The 24,847-nt window shown below is 35.9% G+C and overlaps 1 protein-coding gene across 26 annotated transcripts in view; it reads right to left on the bottom strand.

Moving 5' to 3' along the window:
- The window catches only part of LOC111595460 (protein muscleblind), a 191,203-nt gene that overhangs the window by 127,735 nt on the left and 38,621 nt on the right, over positions 1-24,847 (bottom strand). For 12 of the 26 annotated variants that reach the window (XR_003944120.1, XM_030222714.1, XM_030222713.1 and 9 more), the window contains exons 1-3: positions 16,535-16,648; positions 3,257-3,955; positions 2,515-2,547 (exon numbers count right to left, since the gene is read on the bottom strand). Coding sequence is in view for 25 of the 26 variants with exons in the window: in XM_030222714.1 (XP_030078574.1) it covers positions 2,515-2,547; positions 3,257-3,445 (222 nt within the window). In the remaining variant the exon portion in view is untranslated. Of the gene's footprint in view, positions 1-2,514; positions 2,548-3,256; positions 3,956-6,379; positions 6,385-16,534; positions 16,649-24,847 lie in introns of those variants that run through there. The other 14 variants (XM_023309216.2, XM_023309217.2, XM_023309218.2 and 11 more) reach the window with 4 other exon arrangements.

Below are 24,847 nucleotides of genomic sequence, written 5' to 3'. Positions count from 1 at the left end.
CTAAATCAGAAAAGTAAATTGCTTTAGCATGAACTTCGGATTTTCTATTATTTTCCAGCTTTAATTAGGCGAAAATACATTTTCATAAATGCATCAAGAGAATTATTCCAGCTGCATTATAACAATCTGCCATTGACCTAGTTTACGACTTATATTTTATTGAAAAGAACTTTGCTTGAGTTTTTCTTCTTCTTCTTCTTCCTGTCAGGCAGCGCACTCGCTCGCTTCCGACACAAGCGAACGCCATTAGAAACTGTACAATGCGGCAACTTAACTATAAATTAGTGTCGTGGCCACATGGAAAATGTTGTCGCCCCCACACACACACATACACACACACAGGTAGGCCTCTTGTCCTTAAACTGGTTGGCAGCCATTATATGCTGGTTACTTGCACGTTTAAGTTCGTTATACATTTAAACTCATCATGCCGCATGCCTCCCGTTTTGTGTGTCAAGCACACACACACACACTCTGGGGAAAAAAGAGGTGAAAATGAGTACAAACACACTCAGCTACAATTACAACACTCAAAGCCTGCGAATGTATACAAAAAGGGGGAAATGCGAGAAGAAAACTCTCGTGCATGTCATGCGGCTGGGCAGAAAAACTCACTCAGCGAACCAAATTGCTCGGCAACTTTACTGCATAGTTAATTAATAGGATAACACAATTAATTTGTGGGCAATGAATGTCTGAGCTTTATTTGCCAGCTGCCTAGCGGGCAAAAACTTAAACCCCATGGGGCAAACGGACAACTCTGCCATATACAAACATAACATATATATGTATGTGTGTGTGTGTCCTTTCGCTTTCGCATTTTGAGCTCGCAGCTGTTACAGCCCGAGAGCTGACTCATTTTTTTTTCTTTTTTGGGCCATGGTATCAGGAGTAGCTTATCAGTCGGCCCAGCTGTGGCCTGAGCCAAGTAATTGCCAGAAGCTTTAAGAGATTTCAAGGATAGGCGGAGATGAGCTTAGTCAAATTTTTTAAACATAATAATTATAGTATAGAGACTGAGAGTTTCTTAAGAAACAAAAAAGATTAAATATAAGAAGGTAAATGTGTTTTGGCATAAGATTTGCATATGAAATATTTAGACATCTGAACAAATCAAAGCCAGAAGTGAAAGAGATTTATGCGAATTATAGAATTATTCAAATTTCAATTGTTGTCAAATTCCGAGAATGTATTTTAAAGTTAAGAACCTATTGTAACATAATAATTTTCAAGCAACCGGAAATGCTTTTATTAAAGCGTTCATCAGAACAAACAGCCATCAAAGTGGCAAGACAAGTGGAGGAGGCGGAAGCAAGGAGTAATTTTTTTTTTTGGAGTGCAGCCTCAACTGTGGCAGTGGCTCAATTAGGAACGCTGCTCGTGAGGACAGGCGTGAAAAGTACAAAAACAAAAGAGCAGCCCAGCAACAACAACAACAACGCAGACCAGGACAACAACGAGCTACTTACAAACATCAGTTTTAACTATTGTTTGCACACTCAGCGCGGCATAGACGAGTGCGGGTCGAGCGTGGCCAGTTTAGGTGTAGGTGGTGCAGGCGGCCAGCGGGTCTGGGTTCTGGCTAACTTTAAGGCTCCACTCCACGCTTTGGGGTTTTGTTAAAATAACAAAAGCGGCCGCCGCAGCCGTTAACCAAACAAGTGGCAAATGGCTGACGCCCGAAAAGGCGACTACGAAAATGTTCCCAAAAAAAGAAAACGTAATTTTTTATGCTGTCACAAATTTGATGACGATGATGATGATGAGCATTATAATGCTGATGATGATGTTCGAGGCGGCATTTTGTCAGCATTAAGCAAGTACTATATATAAAATACTTTACTTTATGTTGCCATTTTACATAGTTGTTGTTGTTGTTGTTGTTGTGTTGCCAACATTGTTGTCACAAACACACACAGATAAAAGCCGACGGAGAGAGGACGAGACTGTGTGCGAGAGAGAAAGCTTAATAAAGCAAACAACAACAAACCGGGCAACTTAATTTTTCCGCATAGCCCACGACATTGTCAAGGTATTGTCGCCCTTTTGTTTTCCAGCCTGTTGTTCTTGCTCTTATTCTCCTTCTTGTTGTTGTTATTGTTGTGGACGTCAAGCTGAGCGAAAAAAGTGCTGAAAAATGCCGAGCCAAAAAAAAAGAGCAAAAAGAGTAAGAGGAAAAAACTTTTGCCGCTTTGACGCTTTTGTTTTTGTGCATTTGCTTTTCCAATCTTTTTCGGAGCTAATTTTTCGCGTTTCACAAGCGAAAATTCAATATTGTTCGGTAGAAAAGGGAAAGCAGGAAAATATGCTTTGATTTTGCGCTGGACAATGTCAAAGAGCTCGGAAACAGCGTGGGGCAAACAACGTGAACTTCGATCAATAGACTCAACTTTGTTGGCAACTGTTAAAAAAAACAAAAAGCTGAAATGATTTTGTTAATCTTAACTCTAAGTAAAAGATCAAAGATAATAATTAAAGTGATTATAGATATTTAATAATATTTATTATGTTTACCTTGCAGTTATCCATCTCTAAAAGTTGCGTCGCCTAAACATTCAAATTTGTTAGTTATTTCAATTATTTCAATTTCGTTTAAGCACTTTTTGCACTTTTTGTGATCTATGTTGATATCGTTTCTAAAGCTTTCACTTCAATGTTTTATTTGACTATTGCTTTACGGTCTCTGGTAATCTCTCTATAGCTTAGCGAGGACTTGGTCAAGCACAGGCACCACATTCGCAGGCACAAAGACAAGCGCAGAGACAAAAGCTGCCGCCGGGGCCTAAGGGTAAGGCGCAAGCTCTCTCTAGCCTAGGCTCAGAAGCGCACAATTCAGCGGCAACGACAGAGAGAGAGACAGCAAGAGAGTATGACAGACAGAGAGTGAGAGAGAGAGACAGCCACTAACTATAGATAAGCACAGAGTATATATACCAAAAAAAGAGAGAAACAAAATATAAGCACATAAGCACAAACAACAAAAGCGCGACAAGATCCATTATTTGGGACTGCAGTTGGTGTTTTTTTGGGTGGGTGGGAGAGAGGGGGCAGGTAGAATGTATGGCTCGTTGTTGTTGGGGTAGAGTACTGAAGCCATGATGTATTAAAGTAAATAATAAAAGCTTACAAGCTACATTCCATACACGATACACGATTGAAGCAGAGTGTTAATGGGGTTTTCATGTGGTCTGGAGCATTGGCACTCTATATGTATATCTAGATAATTATATGCGTTGGGTTGGTTTTCTATACTGACCTTGATACTGTCATAGCAAGCGGTAACCTTGCCGTTCTGCACCTCAACATTGGCCGGCGGATGGGCGAACTTGCACTCCGTGTCCTGGCGCGAACACTTGTTGCGCTGAAATTCGCGGCAGACTTCCAGCTGCAGCCAGCGTGAGTCCTTGCCATTGAGCAGGCTGTTCATATTGACAACGTTGGCCATCGCAGCAGCAATTCTTCAGTATATTTAATATATATATCTATATATATAGTTTTGTTTTAGCTGGGGGATTTTATAGATAGCTTAGCTGGCGACTAGAAATGTTGCGCGTTTTACTTTATGACGTTGGCTTTCAATAAGAGTTTTTCGGGTTTCTTTTTCTTTTATGATAGACAGCTCTTAGCACAGATCAGCACCTATATATATAAGGTATACATATATATATTTAGCATAGATGTTTAGCGTTTTTGCATGAGTTCTTGTTTTGCTTTTTTTTTTGATTTTTTTTATGGTTTACAAAGCTTGGGAATAGCTAAAAGCTTAGGGTACGTGAAGCCTATCGTGGCTAAGAGTTGTATATAATTTAATTTTGATTCGAACAAACGTTTATATATAAATACGCTTTGACTTGAATATTGTTTGTAAGTTTAGCAGTTTTTTTATATATTTAATTTTGTTTTGCTTTTTTTGTGTAAGCTTTTCTTTATTGAGCATACGCTGATTTTACATTATCTGAAATGAGAATAAGAAGAGAAATAGTCGTTTAGGCTTATACCGAACATTTGGGTTAATGCTGCATTTGCATAGTTCAAAACTGACGAGAGACAGAGAGAGCATGAGAGAGAGAGACAGACAGAAGGACAGATTTAATTGTGTTTTGCATGTGTGTGCGAGTGCGAGTGTGTGTGTGTGTGTGTATGCGATGGTTCTTTGAATTTGTTGTTAGTAGCGCGCGCATATTTGGAGCTTTTGTTAGTTGTTTATTTTTTTATTTAAATATGGGGATGCAATGAGCTGAATGAGTGTAAGATGCATTCCAGAAATTCATATCATATTTTACTACATAAATTAGTTGCTAGACAAAGTTCAGTGCTGAACTCAGTTTTCATTTTTAATAAATTATTTTTAGTATTATTTAAATAAAAAAATACTGCTAGTATTTTAAATTATTTTTATATAATTTATTAAGGGCTTTTATAAATTTCTAAATTTGACTTTAAAACACTTCTTTTTATTAATTTTTTTTAAAATTCAATTCAAAATACTTTTAAAAATCATGAATATTTTTTTTAAATTTTGAATTTTTTTTATAAATTACTTTTTAAGTGAATTTAATTTAATTTTAATTTTTTAATATTAGCAATTTGTATTATTTTTTATTTTATGAATTTTTACTAATTTTGCTTGTATGATTGATTTATTGTGTAATTCAGTGGATTTTCAAGTGGCAATAAATATGGTATAATTATATGTCTAGATATAGAGCGTGGTGAGCAGCAACAGCCAAATATGCCAGGCAGGCAACAGGCAGCAGTTGCCACAAATTTTCTTTTATTTTGGTTTTCTTTTTTTTTTACTTTTTCTATATCTCAAACACCCGTTGCGCTCTATTGTACAGCGAGCTAAAAAAATGAAAAAAAAAACCAAACCAAAAGCACGGCCCATAACAGCAGCAATGCACATTGACAAACTACAAATAAAGTGCGCCAAGTTGTTTCATTGTACAAGAAATTATCATAGTTATATATAGTAAAGTTTATATTTGGCAGCATTTTTTACTTCCCAGCGGCATTTTTTTTTGGTTGCACTTATATAAAGAAAGAAATAAAATGATAAATATACTAACTAAAAATTATATTTTCTTATATCATTGATAGCAAAAGCAACATAGAGAGCGAGAGAGAGAGAGAGACAGAGACTTGTCTACTTGCAAGTAGAGCAATTATTATCTATGACGATAGATATAAAATATTTAATATATGGCTTGGCATTATCTCTATAGATTCGTTGGCTTCTTTTTTTGTTTTTTTTTAACGTGCTTACTACGCATCCTTAGCAAAAGCGAATAAAAAATTAAACGCACTTACCGCTCGAATTGTATTTCATATATATATATTATATTGTTATTATACGTATATATATACATATATAATCGTTAAAAGGTATTGCAAAATTTCTATAAATAATGACTGTAAAAAATGTTGAATAAACGTTAACGGTGCAATTGTCATTCATATATAAATATGTAAATAAATGTATATATTTATATATATATGTATTTATTATTACTCAAAAATTAGCAAAAAGTTCAAACTGATTCAATCATCGATGACGCCACGCAAACATTTCATTTGCCGTCGTCTGTTTTATTGTCTTGTTTGATTGTTTTCTCTCTCTGGTTTTGGTACTTCAATTTCGTTTTTGTTATTTTTCCTTTTAGCAATCTTATCTAATCTACTGCCTAGTGCAACAAAATCAAAATATTTCATTCAAATTCCTGTTAATCAACATTTTAGCTCTATTCTATATTGAAAGCAAATATTTAAAAAAAGAGATTGCTTATAAAAATGATATATTTAAAATAAACTAATAAACTGGCCCTGATAAAAGTCTTAAAATAAATTTAATTGATATGAAGTTTTTTTATATTTGAGCTTTTCTTTCTACGAGCTGACAGTAGATAAATGTTTTAAACTATGACAAATCTTTCTTAGATGTGCTTAAATTATATCTGAATTATTTATAATAAAGAATTAAGCAATTTCTTGAGTCGATCGAATTGATCGAGTCATCATTTAGCTGCAATATTTTTATGCTTAAGAAAAAAATTCGTATCATGTAAACAATATATTTTCTAGACTTTAGCGAATTTGTATTTATTTTAAAATTTGTTATAGAATCGTTTCCTTAATAAAACTTCTTGCTATATTCTACATAATATAATTTCCATTCAAATATTTATGATTTGCCCACGCACAGCCCTGAACAACATGTGCAATAGCTAAAAACAGTTTTTGGTTAGCTACCAAATGCCATACACATACGTATATATCGCTATCTGGTCTTTCACAAGAGATATCAATTTTTTATTTGTGTGTGCCATTCAAATACACACACACGCATCCAGTGATATAAATGCCAATACATTTGCAGTACATTATCTATGGTTCTTTTGTTGTCAAGATAAAAACCAAAAACAAAAGCGAAAAAAACGCATTTATAATTTTATAAAACTTTGTTGGCCAAAGTATAAAATATATATATATTTATATATGTACACAAATGTCTGATGTCTGCGTGATGTCAGCTGCAAATTGTTTTTCCGTATTTCAAGTTTGTATCCAAAATAATGAATAGAAAAAGTCTTGAGTACAAATTCTAATTTAATTTATGGGCTGATTTATTTGAGTGTGTGGGTTAATGTATTTAAATAATTCCTGTACATCCGATTCTAGTCTAACTAAAAAGTGAAAAACATACAAGTATTAATATGTATATGTGGGGAGAAACTTTTAAACAACGCCAGGCAGCGCCCACACAAATAGAACCAGCGAAGCGGACGTGTTGAGCATCGAATAGAATAAATATCTCTCTCTACATATATGCATGTATATATAGATATGGTTACGGATTCAGATATATAGATACACAGCTAATGCTGGGCATGTCATTGACGCAGTTCTGGATACAGAGTGAAATTTATGGGCCGTCTGTGTGTGTGTGGAAAACGCTTACAAAAATAAACCTGCCTACAACTAAGTAGCGTGCGAGATTTTATGAATGTGGGCCAAGAATAATCGACAAATGATATCGATGACTCGATGACACCAGCATCCGATGACCTACAAACAACCTCCAGGCTAAACATAGCCATTTACATTACATAAGGATATTAATTAATTGCTAATTGAGATTGCGATTAAAAGCAGATTAATGCATTAGCCGGCGGCCGCAGCAAGCCAACAACAAATATAAAGAAAAAACGAAACGAAATGATGCAAATTGCTTTAGAGACCACAGAAAATTAAATACAACAAAAAAATGAAAGACAACAAAACAAAAAAGAAACAGACCAAACAAGTTCAACAAGTTTTAAGTCTTGTATTAATTTTTTTTGGTAATGCTTGCTTTTTGCTTTTCTTTTGTTTGCTTTTGGTTTTATTTTTATATTTTATTATTTTTTGAAGGTTAAACGGAGAGAGAGAAAGAGAGGCAAATAGAGCTAAAAAGCAGCTAAAACAGAAATCGAAAACTGTTAATTTTTATAGCTGTTAACACACACTCACTAAATATTTGCATTCACATATTCATATTCATATTCGTTCTCGTATTCATATTCATTCGTATTTATGTAAGCTGTTCCAACAAAACAACACAAAAAAAGAAAATATAAAAAGCTACAGCTGCTGCGTCTGTTTAAAATCGAGTCGAAAATTGTTCCACATGCGAGAACAATTAACCGGCAACAATTACAAAGCAGCCTCATACCTACATACACACATATATGTCTGTATATATATATAAAGATGTATTTGCATAGCCTTACACTCTAAAGATTCAGTTAAACCTGAGCTCTAGCTAAAGCTATTATGAAATTGCAACTATAAAGCGGAACTTTATCTCTCAGAGCTTCAGCTATTTATAAATCATAATTTGCTTTATTTTTATTAATTGATAAATCGATTTACCAACGATCATTAATCAAATTTTTGTTATCTATATTTTTGTTTGCTTTTATATAAAATTATATGATATAAAAATTTCGACTTCCCTAACGGCAATATTTCGTGACAGTCTTCGGCATAAACTTATCGATAAATTTGTCAAAATAGTTATCAATGAATGAAATTAACAATTGCATCAAATATTGTGAAGTTGAATAAAATTGTTAGTGACAAAACAAATAGATTATCGATATATATAGTCCACAAAGTTTGATAACATTAATAAAGCACAGTTTCGATGATGCATTCACATTATATCGATAATTTTAACAGTACACAATTTTACATTGGAACATTAGATTATTTATACTTGGGTCACGTGATCGATAACCATTTGGTCGATAAATTTGCGACCGATAACATTGCTATCGATAGCAGTGTAAGCCATTTCACATACAATTTCGCCATTCAATTAGCTATTCCAGCTGCGTCGCCTAACCCACATGCCCCACATTTTATAGCGCTGAGCAATGGAGAGCGCGGCGCTGATAAGGGAACTCACAGCCGATGACGCCGACTGTTCACAACTTGCTGTGAAAAGTCATTTCATATATGTGTAATGTGTTTAATATTTGTGCTGTAGGTTTTTTCTTGTTTCTTTTTTTTTTAGATATGCGACTCACTTGAAACGCACTCACCAGCGACTCGTGTATATTTGTTGTTACAAGTAGAGTACATACTGCATATATATATAGAAATACATATAGGTTCTCCAACCGAATCGGGGCAAGTGATTAGCAGGCGGCTACGGGCAACCGAAAGCTGACTAACAAAATGCAATTGCCGGTTTCCGTGTGGCCCGCAGCGAGATTCGCACACACAGTTGACTGTTGGCTATTTTTAAAGCCCTCACATAAGCGCGGCCGCAAAAGCAATGGGAAGCCGAGCGCGAGTCAAGCGCCTTCTGGCGGCAACAACTCCCAATGAGTATTTGTGCGTTGCCCCAGAAGCCGTAGCAAGGCGCACGGCAACGGTCAGCAACCGCTTTGTTGCAACATTATACAACATAAGCCTCGCCAGCGAACTCAGCGACCCACCCTGCTGTGACACACATAAAGGTGAAACAAAATATATATATAAGCTCAAACAATGAAGCCCCAGCGGAAAGGGCGAGAAAGCTCAATGCGGCTTCGACTGTTGCTTGCTATCAATAAATGCGATTAGATAAAAGTTAAACACCAGAGCTTATATGGCTGCCCCCAAACCATCCCCTGTACTCCACGTGATAAGCATTGCAACTGCATGCAAAGAAACTAAACTCCCGGCTATCCAAAGTCAACAAAATAGGGCTGGGATTTACATTTACATAAATGTCACAGCTCGACTCAATAGCTGCAATGTCTATCTTAACTACATCATCAGGCTCATTACTATTTGTAATCATCAACATTTTGATGAGCATTAGCATCAGCTCACTGCTGCTCAGCTTATGTCATGCAGCCGAGCTGCGTGGGTGTTATCTGCTTCTTCACCTGAAGCGCAACTAGAGAAAACGGGAAAAAAACTTTCAGTTGACTCTAGACTAATTAATTCTTATTGTCAAACATTGACATGCATAATTAATTTAGCATTTATCAACGCGTGGGCTTTACGACAATCTGTCAAGCTCTCTCGCCGACGTCTCAGCCATAACTCTATTTAAGGTACTTCATACCTGTACATCATCAATTTAGTTTTTCATTCTGCTGTGGTCAAAGGTTTTCATATATATATATATATTTGGTCTGGAATATTGTAATTTGGCAAAAGTGTTAAGTTACGATCGGCAGCAACTCAGTCTGTATAAGGAAAGTACTAAGAGACGCCGAGGCGTAGCTCGTAAAACGTGCCAAAAGCGTAAACAATGCTGGAACGAAGCGCTAAACTCTTGCAAATGCAAATGCAAATGCCACAAAATGATTTAACGCAACATTTCGATATCGAGCGCGCAGAAACTGGAATATCACAATATGAAAACTATATACGTTTTAGAAATATAGTTTATAGTATATGTATATAGACAAATGGCAGCGTTATGAACGCCATTGTAGTCCGATTTGATATGGTTTCCTTGCTAGGTTGAGGATTTCACTCAAAAACAGAAAACATTTCAATATATATTTTTAGCAGATTCTGTAATATGGAAACTTCTGCTCCAATCTCCTCTATAAACTATAATTTTATACAAATTTTTGCAATTTTATTCAGATTTTATTTTCTTAACAGACTCTGTAATACAGAGAACGTCTGCTCTAATATCCGCTATTAACTATAATTTTATATACATATTTGCAATTTTATTTGGATTTTATTTCTTTAACAGATAGAGAACTTCTGTTGCAATCTCCTCTATAAACTATAATTTTATACAAATTGTTGCAATTTTATTTTGATTTTATTTTACTTTTTTAACATTCGCCTTAATTCCTCATCGAATTGTCTGAGTATAAAACTTTCGAGGGCTGTCATAAAGTATCTTTTAGTATGTGACACTCATAATTAATCAGCCTTTTGGCAAGTAATTCGTAGTAATTGGGCAAAGGTAAACTTGCATGGCTAAGAGCACAATCTAATCTAATCGAAAGGTAAGGCAATTTTTCAATTGAATTTTTGGTGTAATTACATTAAGGCATTTATATATTAATTTCTTAATTATTTGCCGTCACGTTTGTCACATGCACTATAAACAAATTGAATTTCTTTAGCGTCAGCTAATTACGTCAGAGTCTAAAATCTGTATTTTTGGAGGCGCACAAAAATCAAGCGCAAGCCGAAATCGAGAGGAAATAAAAACATATTTCTGAAATGCCAACGGCCAAACAGAGAGAGAGAGAGAGCGAGAGGGAGCTGATATCCCTCTCACGGTCTCTCGCGCACCCACGCTCTCTTTCGTTGGCTTATGAAACATGCACTCTTCTAATACATTTTGGCAGACTCAAAAACTTTTGCTTATCTTAAAATATTCACTCACATGAACTGAAGAGCGACAGCAAACTAAATATTAAAATTTGTAGCATAAACAATTCCTCAAAACATTTTCGGCTAATTAATTTCGTTTTGCATATATTTTTATATAAAAATAACTGAAAGAGAAGCAGAGAGCGAACGAGAGCTAATAAAATTATAATTAAAATTTTCTCAAGTGCGTTTGAATAATGCGACGCGCAGCAACTGAAATTGAATTAAACTTTGAACTAATTTGTTTAAGCAGCTTGCAGACAGCGGCCCCATCAGCTCCGCCACGCCCACAACGCCCAATGCTTGACCCACACGCCTCAAGCAAAAAAAGGTTAAGCAATCAATTTCGCTTTCAATTGATCTCAATTTAACATGAAATGGGGAACGGGTCGGAGCTGAGCACGCTGGCCCAGCTAAGGGTTAAAAGGCAGCGCTGCTTATGTAAGGCAACTACAGCGCGCTGTCGTTGTTGTTGGTTGATGCTGCTGCTGCTGCCGCTGCATTTGGCTGCCAAAAATTTCATGCACGAAAAACTTATTTTTGGTGCCGACGTTTCCAAAATGCAGACGCGAATGGGCAAAGTGAGCGGGCGAGCGGGGCAAGACGAGGCAGCTAACAGGAGCGGATGGGCCACGGGGTGGAGCTTGGGGACAGTGCGATGAGCTGCACAGCTGCAGATACATCCGAAACAGCTGCCGGCTCTCTGGGCCAGAGGCCGCAGATGCAAAAAGGGAAAAACCACGTTGAAATATATTTTTCAATTTATTTTTGTTTTTGGTATTTTTTTTTTTTATATAAATATAGATGCATATATTATATTAAATATATATGCAAATATTTATATACTTGTTGAAAATATATTCAAGCATTTCAATGTCTGTCTTCTTTGACATTTTATTGTACTTCAATATGCTTAAAATAAGATTACATTACTTTTATTTTTATAAATTGCAATAAATTTATGGTTTTTTGTTTTAAATCAAGTGAAATCTTTTGACGCCTCCAGCTGCATGAATATATATATATATATATATATATATATATGTTAGCTTGTTTTTCGATCATGCTTTCAACTCATTTGCTTTTTGACTCGTTGAGAGGCAACAACAACTTGTGTTATTTTTAGCAGAACGTCGACGAGCACATGTTTCAAAATATCAAAATTGGGGAAGAAGAAGCAGCAGCGGCAGCAGAAGCAGCAGAGAGAAATATAAAAATAAAAAGCGAGCACAAAAAAATTTTTGATAGAAACCAAAAATGTTTATACGCCGCAAAAGAAAGAAAACAGACAATGCCGCGGGATTGATATTAACCAAAGAATATTACCAAATTTTCTGAAGAAATTCAATATGTAAACATAAAGAGAGATAGAGGGAAATTATTTCTATAATATGTTAATTCAGCGTTGGTAAATGCTAAATGAATTTCCCATCACTGAATTGTTAAGATTTGAATTATGATTTCTATAATACTTAAATTCAGTTGGTAAATGCTTAAGGCTTCACACGCTTTCAAAATAGAATTTCAATCAATTATCGAATTCTACAAAACTTAAGTTCAGTGTTGGTAAATGCGTAATGGCTTTTGGCCCTACTCACACATTGCCAACCTAGAATCGTATAGACGAACTAGTTCCTTTACACTATTGGAAAACAGCTGAAGACTTGGCTAACTTTCGATAATATCTCTCTCAGTGACGCTCCAGTAAATTTTCGAGTTGAGTGTTAGGAAAGAGGCACAGAAACTCCACTCACATAATTAGCTATGAAATTAGTTTGTAACTAACTTCACTTTCAACATACATAAAACGTACGAAAGACAATAGAAAAACAAAAACAAATCCAATTAGACAGCATTTATGGCATTTTTTATACATTTTAAAAAATAACCAATCGAAATTATTTCCTTCAAGTTGTGCAATTATTTCGCTGCCTGTTGTGCAGTTGTGCGCATTCGGAGTGCAATTAGTTATATAATTTGCCAGTTGCAAGCAAATTTAATTAAATTTTTTAAACTTTTGTTGGTGCCAACAGTGGTTTACAACACTGAATGGCCGTAAAAGTCTTAAGTTGATTTGCTTGATTATATTAAATTATTTTTATTTTATTTTAATAGATATTTAAAAGGTGTCGAATTGATTCAAAAATACTATTAAGTGTTTCTTAACACTCGAATATAAAAACTGTTGAAAGGAAACAGAGTCCGTAGCTAATATATTTATAAAGATTAGGCGAAGCTTCTTCGGAACCTTAGCCCAAACTTCTTCAGTCGAAAGATACACAAAAATGAGATATATTTAAACAGTTTATCGATAGCTAGTACAAGTGTTGTATAACGCACCAATGGAGTTTTGAAACATGGCTCAATAAGGGTGCAAAGAGATAAAGATAAATAGTAATAATAATAAAATTTATATTTTGCATAAGTAAAAAATCGAATAAGAAATTATAAAATATTTCTTAAATTATTTATAAATAATAATATAAATTTGGTTATTCAATTGATTTCAATATCTGATTTACTACATCTCATCATCTTATGCCTTTGGTTAAGACAAATTATTATTGCTGTTCGCTTGGCTTAAATTGATGTTGAAGTGATCTGATTTCTTGAAGCGCTAAAGCCACAAAATCCCGTCTCTGAACTCTGAACTACTTCTTAGACTCATCTCTCTATCTCTCTCCTTCTCTTGCTGTTTCTCTCAACTCACTCAACGTATTTGGCGCATCATTCAAATGGCAATTTCAAATGTCGTCGCTGGCAGTTGAAGAGCTCACAAAATTTGTCCAGTGACTTTCAAGTTTCGTTGAGGGCGGCGAAGACAAAACGAATGAAGTAAAATTTGTATGAAAAGCTTCATGGCAAAGCTATCGATATTTATTTATTGTTGCTCTTCAGGGGTGAGTGTGACGGCGACACAGAGAGTGAGACAGAGAGAGAGGGGCAATATACCATATTTGCTGTAAGAGTTTGGCATGACTTTTTAGTCGAAAAATCGAATCGATTAGTCATGCCAAGTCCTCAGACTCGAGAGTTTTTTGGTCTCGGGCCTCACCTCTCACATTTTAGTTGAGCTTGTTGGTTTTTTTTTTTGCTACAGTTTTGGGCTTCATTTTGCTTTTGAAAGACGAATATCGGCATTCAACAGAGACAAAGCAATTTATGTGGCATTTTCCAAGCGATTTCGTTGGCTCATTTATTAAGTTTTGACAGAGTATTGGAGAGGTATATGAAGATATGTGTGTGTGTACAGAGATGGGAAGTATCAAATGTATAACTTTTGCTTTCTTTCTGGCGAGGCGCTAATTCAATTTGCGGCACAAAAATGTAAACAAAAATAAATTACAACAAAATTTAACAGAAATCACATGTGGAACATAACATATATATATATATATATATATATAGATATCTGTACATATATATACATCTGTGTTCATGTGTCTGTGTGTGTAGTAAGACTTAAAAAACACATAAATTTCATGTTTACGAGTCGAAGTAACGCCAGAGGCTAAGGAATCAGAACCAGAAACGAAGCTCGAGCTCGACGACAAAGGCCGCCGGCTCAAAAAAAAACGTGACTTTTCATAACAAAAATAAAAACCAACAACAATGCGAAATATCTCGCGTAAAATCTCGCGTTAAGTAAAGCAAAAAATAAAAGTAAATACAAATAAAATAAAAAAAATTACGACACGCCGACACTGAAATACGCTTTACGATGACTTTAGCTGAACTATAGCTTTAACTGGCATACTACACATGATATTATATAGTATTGATTATACTATACTCTTGAATATAAAGAAAGAGTCTAAGTTTATCTTAGTTGAAATAAGTAAAGATATATTCGCATGATCTTCTTCTATAACCAAATTACCATACCCACTGGAAGAGCATAGCAAAACATGGTAGGGAGAACGAATTTGTAGCCTAGGCCTTGCCCGAGTCTTTACATACGAATAAAAATAGCAAAATTTGCATTAAGTTTAAGCATGATTTGTTGTCTGTGTGTGCGTGGGTGTATGTGTGTGGCCAACTTAAAATTCAGCTCAGTTAGTTTGTGGAGCGCTTCATAAGCCAAGTTTTTGGACTTAAACAGAACTCGCCTGAGCCAAATGATTAATTAGTAATAAAGTTCAGAAGCATCAAAAGATGACTTCATATTTATCTATAAATATATAAGCATATATATATATATATATATATATATATATATAATAAACACCATATATATATATATACCATATAAGTATATTTATATACTTATTGATATTTTTTCTTCTTTTTTGCTGATAAACTACATTTTAATAGCTCACTCAGTTCATTAGCCTGCGCGAATGAGCGGACAGAGCAGAGCCGCGGGCCAAAAAGGTTTTCATATCTTTTTTTTTTTTCATATTCATCAACATATTTATAAGAGCCTATTGCCTTATGAATAAATCAATTAAAAGCAAATAATTTTAAGCTCAAAAACTATAAATTTTAAGCCCAGATCTGCAATTTTCATGTTGAAACTAAATATTATATATAAAATTTGAAACAGAAATATTGAACTTAGTTTATCTTGTCAAGTTGAGGATTTTTCTTAAATTTAAAACGACTTTAATTATGGAGAACAATTATGTTTCCATTTAATTATATGCCAAATAATATTTAACATTCCAAGAACTTTCAAAAATTATTTCTCAATTGTGAAAAGATGCTTCAAAATCTTAAAAAAACATATTTAGTTTATAAAGATTTTAATACATATTTTCTCAAGCGAAAATAAATTTAAATGAAATATTGCAAAATATAATATATAATATATAATATATATATGTTTAAGAAATTGTTAAATAAAATGATTTCAGTCACAAGAAAAATATTTCTTATTTTAAAAATAATTTTTTTGTCCGTAAATTTTAAAATAAATAGTAATAATAAATAGCAAAACTCAATCAATTTTGCATTTTGTACATTAATACATTAATGTAATACATTTTATGTATAGATCAATTGGGCAATTCCTAACTAAAGTTTTCACTAAAAAAGACTTTAAAAAAAGTAAGTGAAAACGGTATAATGAATTTTTTAAGCTTGTGAAAATAAAGACTTCTATATTTATCTAAATAATTTAAGTCTTTTAGCTAACTATAAATTTGTACACATTTATATAGATATATTTTTTTTATCTTATATCTTTTCTTCAAATATACCTTTTATAAATTTGTGTTAAATTATTAAAATGTTTTCTATGAAATTTTAATAGATATCCCATACGAAACTTTGACTAAGTTATAATTTTTAATTAATATTTCAGATATTTTTTTTACACAAATAAGCCAAAAAGCTTTGTAAATGCAAAGTAAATATTGGAAATTTAACATTAATCTAACATATGTTAGACTTAATTTTTGACAGACTTAGAAATGTTTAAAAATATTTATGTTTACAAGTTAAACATAATTTCAACATTTGTTAAACATAATTTTAAACACATTATAAAAAAATTCTCAATAAAACTCGACGAAAAGCTCAAATAGAAATTCATGAAAAAAACCTTTTCAAGTGTGGGTAAAACTCTGGATATTAGTAATAAAAGGGGAACTTATTTAAGACACGTTTGAATTTTTAAATTAGATGTGAATTATAGCTAAATAAACACCTTGAGAAGCAGCTGATGATGCGATGCGGTTCGATTCGATTCTCTCCTTCAGTTGCTGTTGTTGTTGCAGTTTTTGTTGCTAATTTCGTTTGATTTGCTGTTATAATTTTTAACTTCTTTTGCACACACACAGAGCAGCTGAGTGTGTGTTAGAGCGAGACAGAGTGATGGTGCGCGGGGAGCGGAAAGAGAGCGAGCGACAGCAGAAGAAACGCGTTTTTGGGCTTTTTACTTTATTTTATTTTTCTTTCTTGTGGTTTTGCTGACTTTGCAGTTGTTGTTGCTGCTGCTGCTGTTGCTGTTGCTGCTGCTGCTGTTGCTGTTGCTGCTGCTGCTGCTGCTTTTGCTTTTGCTGTTACTGCGCTGCTTGACGTGACGTCATTAAAATGCCGGCAAAAACATAAGACTTGACTTGAAGCACACTTTTTCCTTTTACTCCGCTCCACTCCGCTCGAGCTATTTATTCGTTTTCTTTCTCTTCAACTGACACCAAAGACAAAATGAAGCGAGACACTCGCACACACACGCACATAGGCACTAACTAACACACAGAGGCGACAGCGAGAGGCACACGCACGCACCTATACACTTGCAGCGCGGAGACGTCAAAAATTGACAGGCAACAACAACAACGGCGGCGGCGGCACAACACACACACGCACACACAGAGGAGACGCACACACGTACACAAACACGAAAAAAAGTCGCGCTTCGCTTTGCTTTGTTGTTGATAAAAAACACACACACAAAATTCTTTTATTTTGTTGACAGCTGTTTATTTGTTGTTGTTGTCGTTGCTGTTGTTGCGGCTGTTGAAACGCGCGCGATTTTCGTCAAATGTTGCTGCGTTGTTTCTTGAATTGGTTAATAATGTTGCATAATTAAAGCTTATTTTCTTAACTGTTTTTTTTTTTTTGGATTTACTATTTTCTTGTTTTTCTTTGCTTTTTTTACGTATATTTCTCAACACTTATTTCGGTTATTTTTCCTCTTATTTTGCTTTTTTAATACTACGAGCAAGGCAACTCTGCACGATTTATATATTTAACAGAATTTATGAATTATTTTCGTATTTATTATCGAATTTTTGTTGTTTTGAATGAATTGTGACAGCGTTTGTGGTAGCTGCGTTTAGCTCTCTTGTACAGAAATTCTAAAAATTTATTAACAAAATGCGACACACACGTCCGCCTTGCTCGGTGTTGTTTTTGCTTCTGTTCGTTCGCTGTTAGGGCGCTGTTATGCACCAAAAATTCCAATCGGCGACAGCCAAAGCAGCCACAGCGGCAGCGAGCGAACGGCCACGCTACGCTCTCTTGCGCTCTCGCGCTCTCTGCATGGTTTCGTCTGCAACGGAGGCCAGTGTTGACGGCTGTTGCTCTTATTGGCTCACAGCTATATTGCTGGAGTGCGAGCAACCACGAGCGAGAGACTGAGACAGAGTAGGAGAGAGCGAGAGAGCGCGCGCTGCTATTAAGTTAAGAGCGCGTTAAAGTTGAGCGCTAGCAGTGCTGGAGTGACTTTTGCAAAGCGTTTGAGTGAGTTATAACGAGCAGCTGACGACAAGGGCTGAGCAGTCACAGGAGCAACACGAATTAATTGAGTTCAACTTGAGCCGCTGCTACAATAACCACTCAAAGTGAATGCAGCAGCAGTTAATTAGCACAGTTAATACCTTTTCTAGCTGGCTTAGATATACATTTATATTTAACGAAATACAATTTTGAAAAGTCCTCAAAGTCACCTTCAAAAATAGTTCAATATTTCAAAATGCACTCATATTTAGTTTTCTAAATATATATATTTATAGATATGCAATGTTTCAGTTTGACATTTCAATGGGCGCCCAAAAATAGCTCAAAAAAAAAAAAGCTATAAGTACCGTTCATTTCGGGCACTTTTAGTGCATACAAATTTTGACATTTCTATGTCATAAATTTTACACAGACACACACACACACATGCATATACAGGGACACCCCCACAGAGAATAAGAGGCCATAAAAAGACATAAACAAAAATGTATTTATTTATGTGTTATAAAAGGTGAATGTGAATTGATTGGAAATGGCAGCAGCAGCAGTAGCAGCTGCTGTTAATTAGCAGAGCAGCGGCAACTGCTGTTAACAAACAGAGCAACAACAACAGTGAAAGCAGGCATAGAAGAAAAGACTTGAAGAGAACGCCGGATCCAAAGTCAAGTGAGAGGGAGCGGGAGAGAGAGGGAGAGGGAGAGCGTGAGCGAGAGATCACAACGCCCCCGCAGCGCCCAGTCGCAGCCATTGTTTATCGTTTTTCTTTTTGCTTTTGCCTCATATCATTAGAAGTTCCTTGCGTATGTGTGTGTGTGTGTCAGTGCTATTTATAAAATCGTTTTGGAAATGTAAGTTTTGTTGTAGTCAAAGTCAATGCGGCCGACCACATGGAAGCTGAAACGGCTGTTGTTACCTCGAGGGCAAGTGAAAGGTTGAGCGTTTGTTGCTGCTGCTGTTACCGTTGCCTAAGAAGCAAAGCTTGCACGCACACACACATACACACACAGGCACATGCATGCGCGCTAAGCCACCTCTGCACTCATTCATTATGCAAAAGCAAAGCAGCGAAATAAGAAGAAAAATATGAAAAAGAAAAGAGCAGACGATTTTTACTTATGCCGCATTTGCAGTTGGGCACATGCCAACACACACACACACACACACACACACAGGCACCCATATACAGAGAGCGAAACATAACTGGAGTATGGCAAAAGCAACACAAAAGTTTTCAATGCAAACACACACAGACACACATGCATACATATGCATATGGGAAGCTGGTTGGCCCAGGCAGCAAAAAGTTCAAAATCGAAATTGAAATCGAGATCATTTGTTCGCTTAGCAACGTAATTTGGTTGACAGCTGTTTCAGGTTTAACTGGCTATTAGCTGGTTTTGTTTAGGCAAATCTTTAATGAGTTTTCGACTTGCAATTGTTAAAAATTAAGAGAAGAAAATGAATTAAAATTTAAATTTAAACAAGTTAATTGAGTTGTTAACAAATAACGGGCTTTTCCAAAAAATCAATTTGTTTTTGTAAATAAAAAAAAAACAATTTATACATAATAAATATAATATAATAACATATTATAATTCATATATGAGTTTAAAAAATCCTAACCAATTTAAGAAATTACCTCAGCTCTCACATAGAGATCTTAAGATGATCTTAAGAAACTAACTTGAAGCCAACAAAAAAAAAAAACACTTCACAAGATCATTAACTAAACATTTGTCGGCTGTGTCGCTGCGTTGCGTTGTGGGTTGCTCAGGGGGTCAGTTGGTAGAAACAGCCACAGACTGAGATACACACAGACTCCACAGAAACAAAAATGAAAGAAAAAACACGACTTGAGTTGAGTGAGGGGCTGGGCGCAGGGGAGAAGGGAAACTGGAAAACCGGTTTCAGGCAAAATCAAAAGTTGCGCAGACGCAGACGTCGCCGTCGCCGTCGTCGTCGCAGTCGCAGCTGACCGAACTAAAGTTCGGTATTGGAACTGAAAGCAGCGCCAGGCAAGACCTAGTGGGGGAACAGGGGGCAGAGCGGAAGAAGGAGCACAAAAGCAAATGTTAAAGTTTCGCCCGTCGATCGCTGGATGCTGTGGAACAGCACAAAAGTAAATCACGCAAATGCTGACCGGCAGCAGCAACTGGAACTCGTTTTGCGCTGCACCTTTTGTGCCTGTTCCAAGAACGTGTTCAAGGCTTTGCCAGGGTGTGTCTGTGTCTCTCTTTGTGTATGTGTGTGTGTGTGTGTGCGCGACCGAAAAAGGAAAAGGAGGTCGCAAAGGTAGCGCAAAAAACGCAAGCGCACAGGGATTGGCGCATTGAAGGAATGAAGTACGATCAAGAGAGAGAGAGAGAGGGAGACTGAAAGAAGTTGAGTGTTAGGCTACGCCTCTACTGTTCCAATTGGAATCTAACGGCAAAATACGACTCCCGCTGCTAATGCTATTCAAATCAGAATGAATCTTCATTAGGTGACGGCTCACACGCGATGCCAAAGAGACCGGCGAACCGAATGTCTGCATATCAATTTAACATATCTAAAACAATAGCCGCAGAAAAACCAGTTAAGAGAGAGAGAGAGAGAGATATTGATATACATATATAGTGTGAGCAACATAAAGAATCAATAACAGAACCAGACGAGACGCCGATGACGTCGTCCTCGTTGATTATATGCATGCAAATACACACGCATACGCATGCAAGCATGTGTATGCAATGTGTGAGTCAGCTTCCAGACGTCGCAAGATCACAGTTAACAGCTAGACAGACATACATTCTGCCGTCACACACACTCTCTCTTCCTCTCTTTCTCGCTGTATGATTGTTTCTGTTAAGCTCTCGCACCTACGCACATGTGCGCTACTACGACACAAGAGTCTTATTGGAACTGCGATCGCAGCTAAGCGCTGAGCTCTTCACAGCCTTTGAGTGACATTTGCTGCGCTCTTGAGTCGTTTGCGCGCGCCACACGCTTCGAGTGTGGTTTGCGTGTGCGCCAACTCAATGCACAAACTGTTCCCAGTTTTGTGTGAGTGCGAGCGGCTGCGTTGCTGAGTGAGAAGTTCCAATTGGTCTTGCTCATTAATTGGGTTCTACTCAGGAATCTTACAGCTACGCATTGCATACTTTGAGGTGCTTTAGAAGAGTATTTCAGAATTTATTTGTTATCCTGAACAAGGGAAGTTATTTTAAAATAAATACAAAATAAATTAAAATTAAATTTCAAATTAACTCATTAAAACAAAATTTAAAATATTTAAATATTATTTCCAAAATATTTTGATTTTGGTATTAAAAATTCTTATATAAATTAACAAATTAATAATAATTTTTAATTATGATAAAAATTAACACGATATTTAATTTCATATTTATATATTTTGAATTTAACAGAGCGCTGTTAACTTGGAATAGCTTACATGGCTTTAGCAGCTATGTTAACATGAGCGCTGTTGACTCATTTAACATTTCACTGCTATCTGACGATTATCTCAAGTTAATCGTAATTATTTATATCAAAGTTCGTAGCTGCAAATCAATTCGATTCGATTCGAAGCGATTCGATTCCATTTTCCTTTAGCTTGAGCTCTTCCCGAACCCAAAAGCTGATTTCAATTATAGCCAATTAAGCGAGAAAGGACTTGAACGGAAAGAAATAAAACAAGCGAAACAAAAAAAGTTGCAACATTAGAGAGAGATGATACCAGCTGCAGACAATCAATACCCTTACCCAACTGCCCCTCCCCCTGCCACCTACTGCACCTTGACTGCGTTTTTGGCTGCTTCTGCGAAGGATAAAAACTTTTTATCCACTTTCGTCGGCTGCTGCTGCTGCTGCTTCGCATTTCAATGCGCCGAATGTTAAAACAAACAAACAAATAAATTAGTGTTCAATCAGCGTAATTTCTTCAACTGGCACGCCCACAACGCTCCCTGCCAAACGACAGCCAGCTATCAGCTTGCCCTTTGTCGCCCCCTCTCGCCCCGCTCCTGGCCCCAGACAATTGCAGTTGGCAGTTAGAGCAGGAGGAGGGGCCTTGGGGGTCTGGCTTATACGATTGACTATCCAAACTTTGCACCCACTGTGCAGCCGTTAGTTGTACGTAATTGAGAGAACTGAGGCGGGCAGACAAAGGCGAAATTTTCGGTAATTTGGTTAATTTGAATTCGAATGCAGTTGGCCAAGACGAGAGCGCGGATGCGGATGGCACGAGCCTGGCTGCTTAAAGGTGAATACTGCTGGAGCGAGATATAATTGTGCTCAAGTTTTAATTGTTTCGAGTTGAATCTGAAAAGTTTTCTGAATTTCTAATCGGATATCGATAATTATCGAAGTGGAAATACTAAGAACAGCGAAGCAAGATGGTAGTAGATGCGACAGGAGTTACGTTAGGCTGTTATCTAAAATGAAAACACTGAAAGTTGACTAAAAGTGAGCCAACTCTAAGCAGTTTTGATATTTGTCATTATCGATAAAATAAGCATGGCACGAGGTGGCCCAATGCAAGCAAAAATAAAACAATATTTCTATGTCTTTTTTTCTGTTGTTTTTTCCTTTTGGGAGCCTTTAGAATGTTTAAGCAGCTGGATGTTATCGATAATTTGAACAACTGCAAAAATGTAGTTATCGATAATGTATCGTCCTCGCTTGCTCATTCCAAACATAGAGAGCGAGAAATAGAGAGAGAACGAGTAATAGAGAGAAAGAGCGAGTCACCTAAAGCGAATGATAGAGAGAGACAGAGAGATGGAGAGAGAGAGAGAGAGACAGGTACAGAGAGCAACAGAGAGAGCGAGAGAGAGGTAGTGATTGAGGTAGAGAGAGAGCGAAAGAGAGAGAAAGAGAGAGAGAGAGAGAGAGAGAGAGAGAGAGAGAGAGAGAGAGAGAGAGAAGCAGATAAAATATGTAGCTCGCTCCCATCGATATTGGGATTTATGGAAATTTGAACTGAATCATTGAGTTCCAGAAAAATTCCTCTTGAAGCTCTTCTTCTGGAACCAATTTTAAGTCGGAGATCAGTGATTGTCAGAAATCTCTTATATGGAAAGAGGTCAATCAGAATATTCTCGGCAATTTCATTGTGTTGTCCAGTGTAAGAGCTGCTGATGTGCACGAACTATGCAAAGCAGTTATAAATGGAAACAGAAATTAAAATCAAATTCTTTTTTTTCCAGATAGAGAAATGAAAACTATTTGAAGCAATTTGTCAAAGGGAAAAACGCAACAAGGCAAAGCCAAAGCCAAAGCCAAAGCATAAATAAAAATAAAGCACCAAATGTCAGGCAAAAACAAACTGCCCAAAAGCCCAGCACCTGCCCAGGCCAAAGCACAAACCCAGTTTGGCCATGTCTGCGGCTACACATGCATGTGTGTGTGTGTGTGTGTGGGTGTGTGTTTCGCTTTTAAGCTGCCAAATCCGACAATTAAATTATTGCATGACAAAACATGCGCCGCAAAAATATTCAAAACGCGCCAAAAACAGGATGTAAACAACAATGGACATAAGGACGATGAGCCAAGCCGTTCTACAGCATGCAAAAAACAACACACACACGCACAACAACTATGAGCACAACTACTATGCATAGGAAAAAAATACTTCCCGAACCGAAACAAATTCATCTTCCGCAAAAAGAGTAGCAGAAAAAACAGCAAAAGCTGAGAAAATAATAAAAAATGAAAGCTCACACACACAGGCACACACACTAACCCACACACACGGCTAACAAAATGTCCCACTAGGACGTAGGGAAAGCGTCACAGGCTACCGGAAAATGACGCGTTAGAAAAACAAAAAAGATGAAAACAGAAACAAAAAAACATACAACAAAAACACAAACAGGAAAACAACAAAATATATATAGAAGAGCTGAAAACATGCAAGTGCTAACGAATACTGAATACCCTGCCTTTTGCCACTCATAGAAATTGTCAAGCAAATGTCAAACAAAGCGCTTGAGGTGCGTGGCTTCTCTTTGATTTAAATAATTTTATTTAATTAATTCATCAAATTTGTAATCTATAAAATAAATAAATTGTATATTATTATATTATATTTTATTATATTTTTTAATTATATATTATTATAAATATTATTATATTTTGTATTGTTTATTTTTTAATATTTATGAATTTCAGTTCAAAGGCAAAAATTTTTTACTTATTTTATTTTTCTTGTAGACATAATAATAAACATTTAAAAAATGTTTCAACAGCCAGATTTAAGCTGAAATATTATAAATAATTCAGTTTGGAATTCAAATGTTTGGTTCAATAATAAGATATTATATATAATATATATAATAAAAATATTTTGATTAAAGTTTCAAATCGAATTTTCAAGAAACCAAAGTTCGGTCTCAAAATGAAAATATATTTCCGTATTTATTTATAATTTAAGCTCTAGAAAAAAAACTTTTAAAAAATAAAAAGCTCGAACTGCCTAGATATTATTTCTTCAAGTCGTATTTTGATCTTGGAAATTGTATCTGCAGAGCGCCAAAGCTTGTGCCGCAGCCAAGAGTGCTGAAAATACTGAAGCGCTGTGTCCTGGCAGTGGCCAGGCTTGTCTGACATGCATATATACATATAGCTCATGGCAATAATTTGAAATTCGATTACCATAACCAAGTACTCGGAAAACACAAACAGCTAACGGGCTGCACAGAGGGGAACGGGCGATCCACGTGAAAAGCCAAGAAAAACAAAATGTATTTACTGCGGCCTACGCTCGGCGAGTGTGTGTGTGTGCCTGTGTATGTGT

The sequence above is a fragment of the Drosophila hydei genome, unplaced genomic scaffold (assembly GCF_003285905.1).
Source record: "Drosophila hydei strain 15085-1641.00,03,60 unplaced genomic scaffold, DhydRS2 tig00000060-arrow-pilon, whole genome shotgun sequence".
NCBI lineage: Eukaryota > Metazoa > Arthropoda > Insecta > Diptera > Drosophilidae > Drosophila > Drosophila hydei.
The sequence above is the reverse complement of the archived record's forward strand: the minus strand, read 5'-3'. Positions and strand labels throughout refer to the sequence as shown.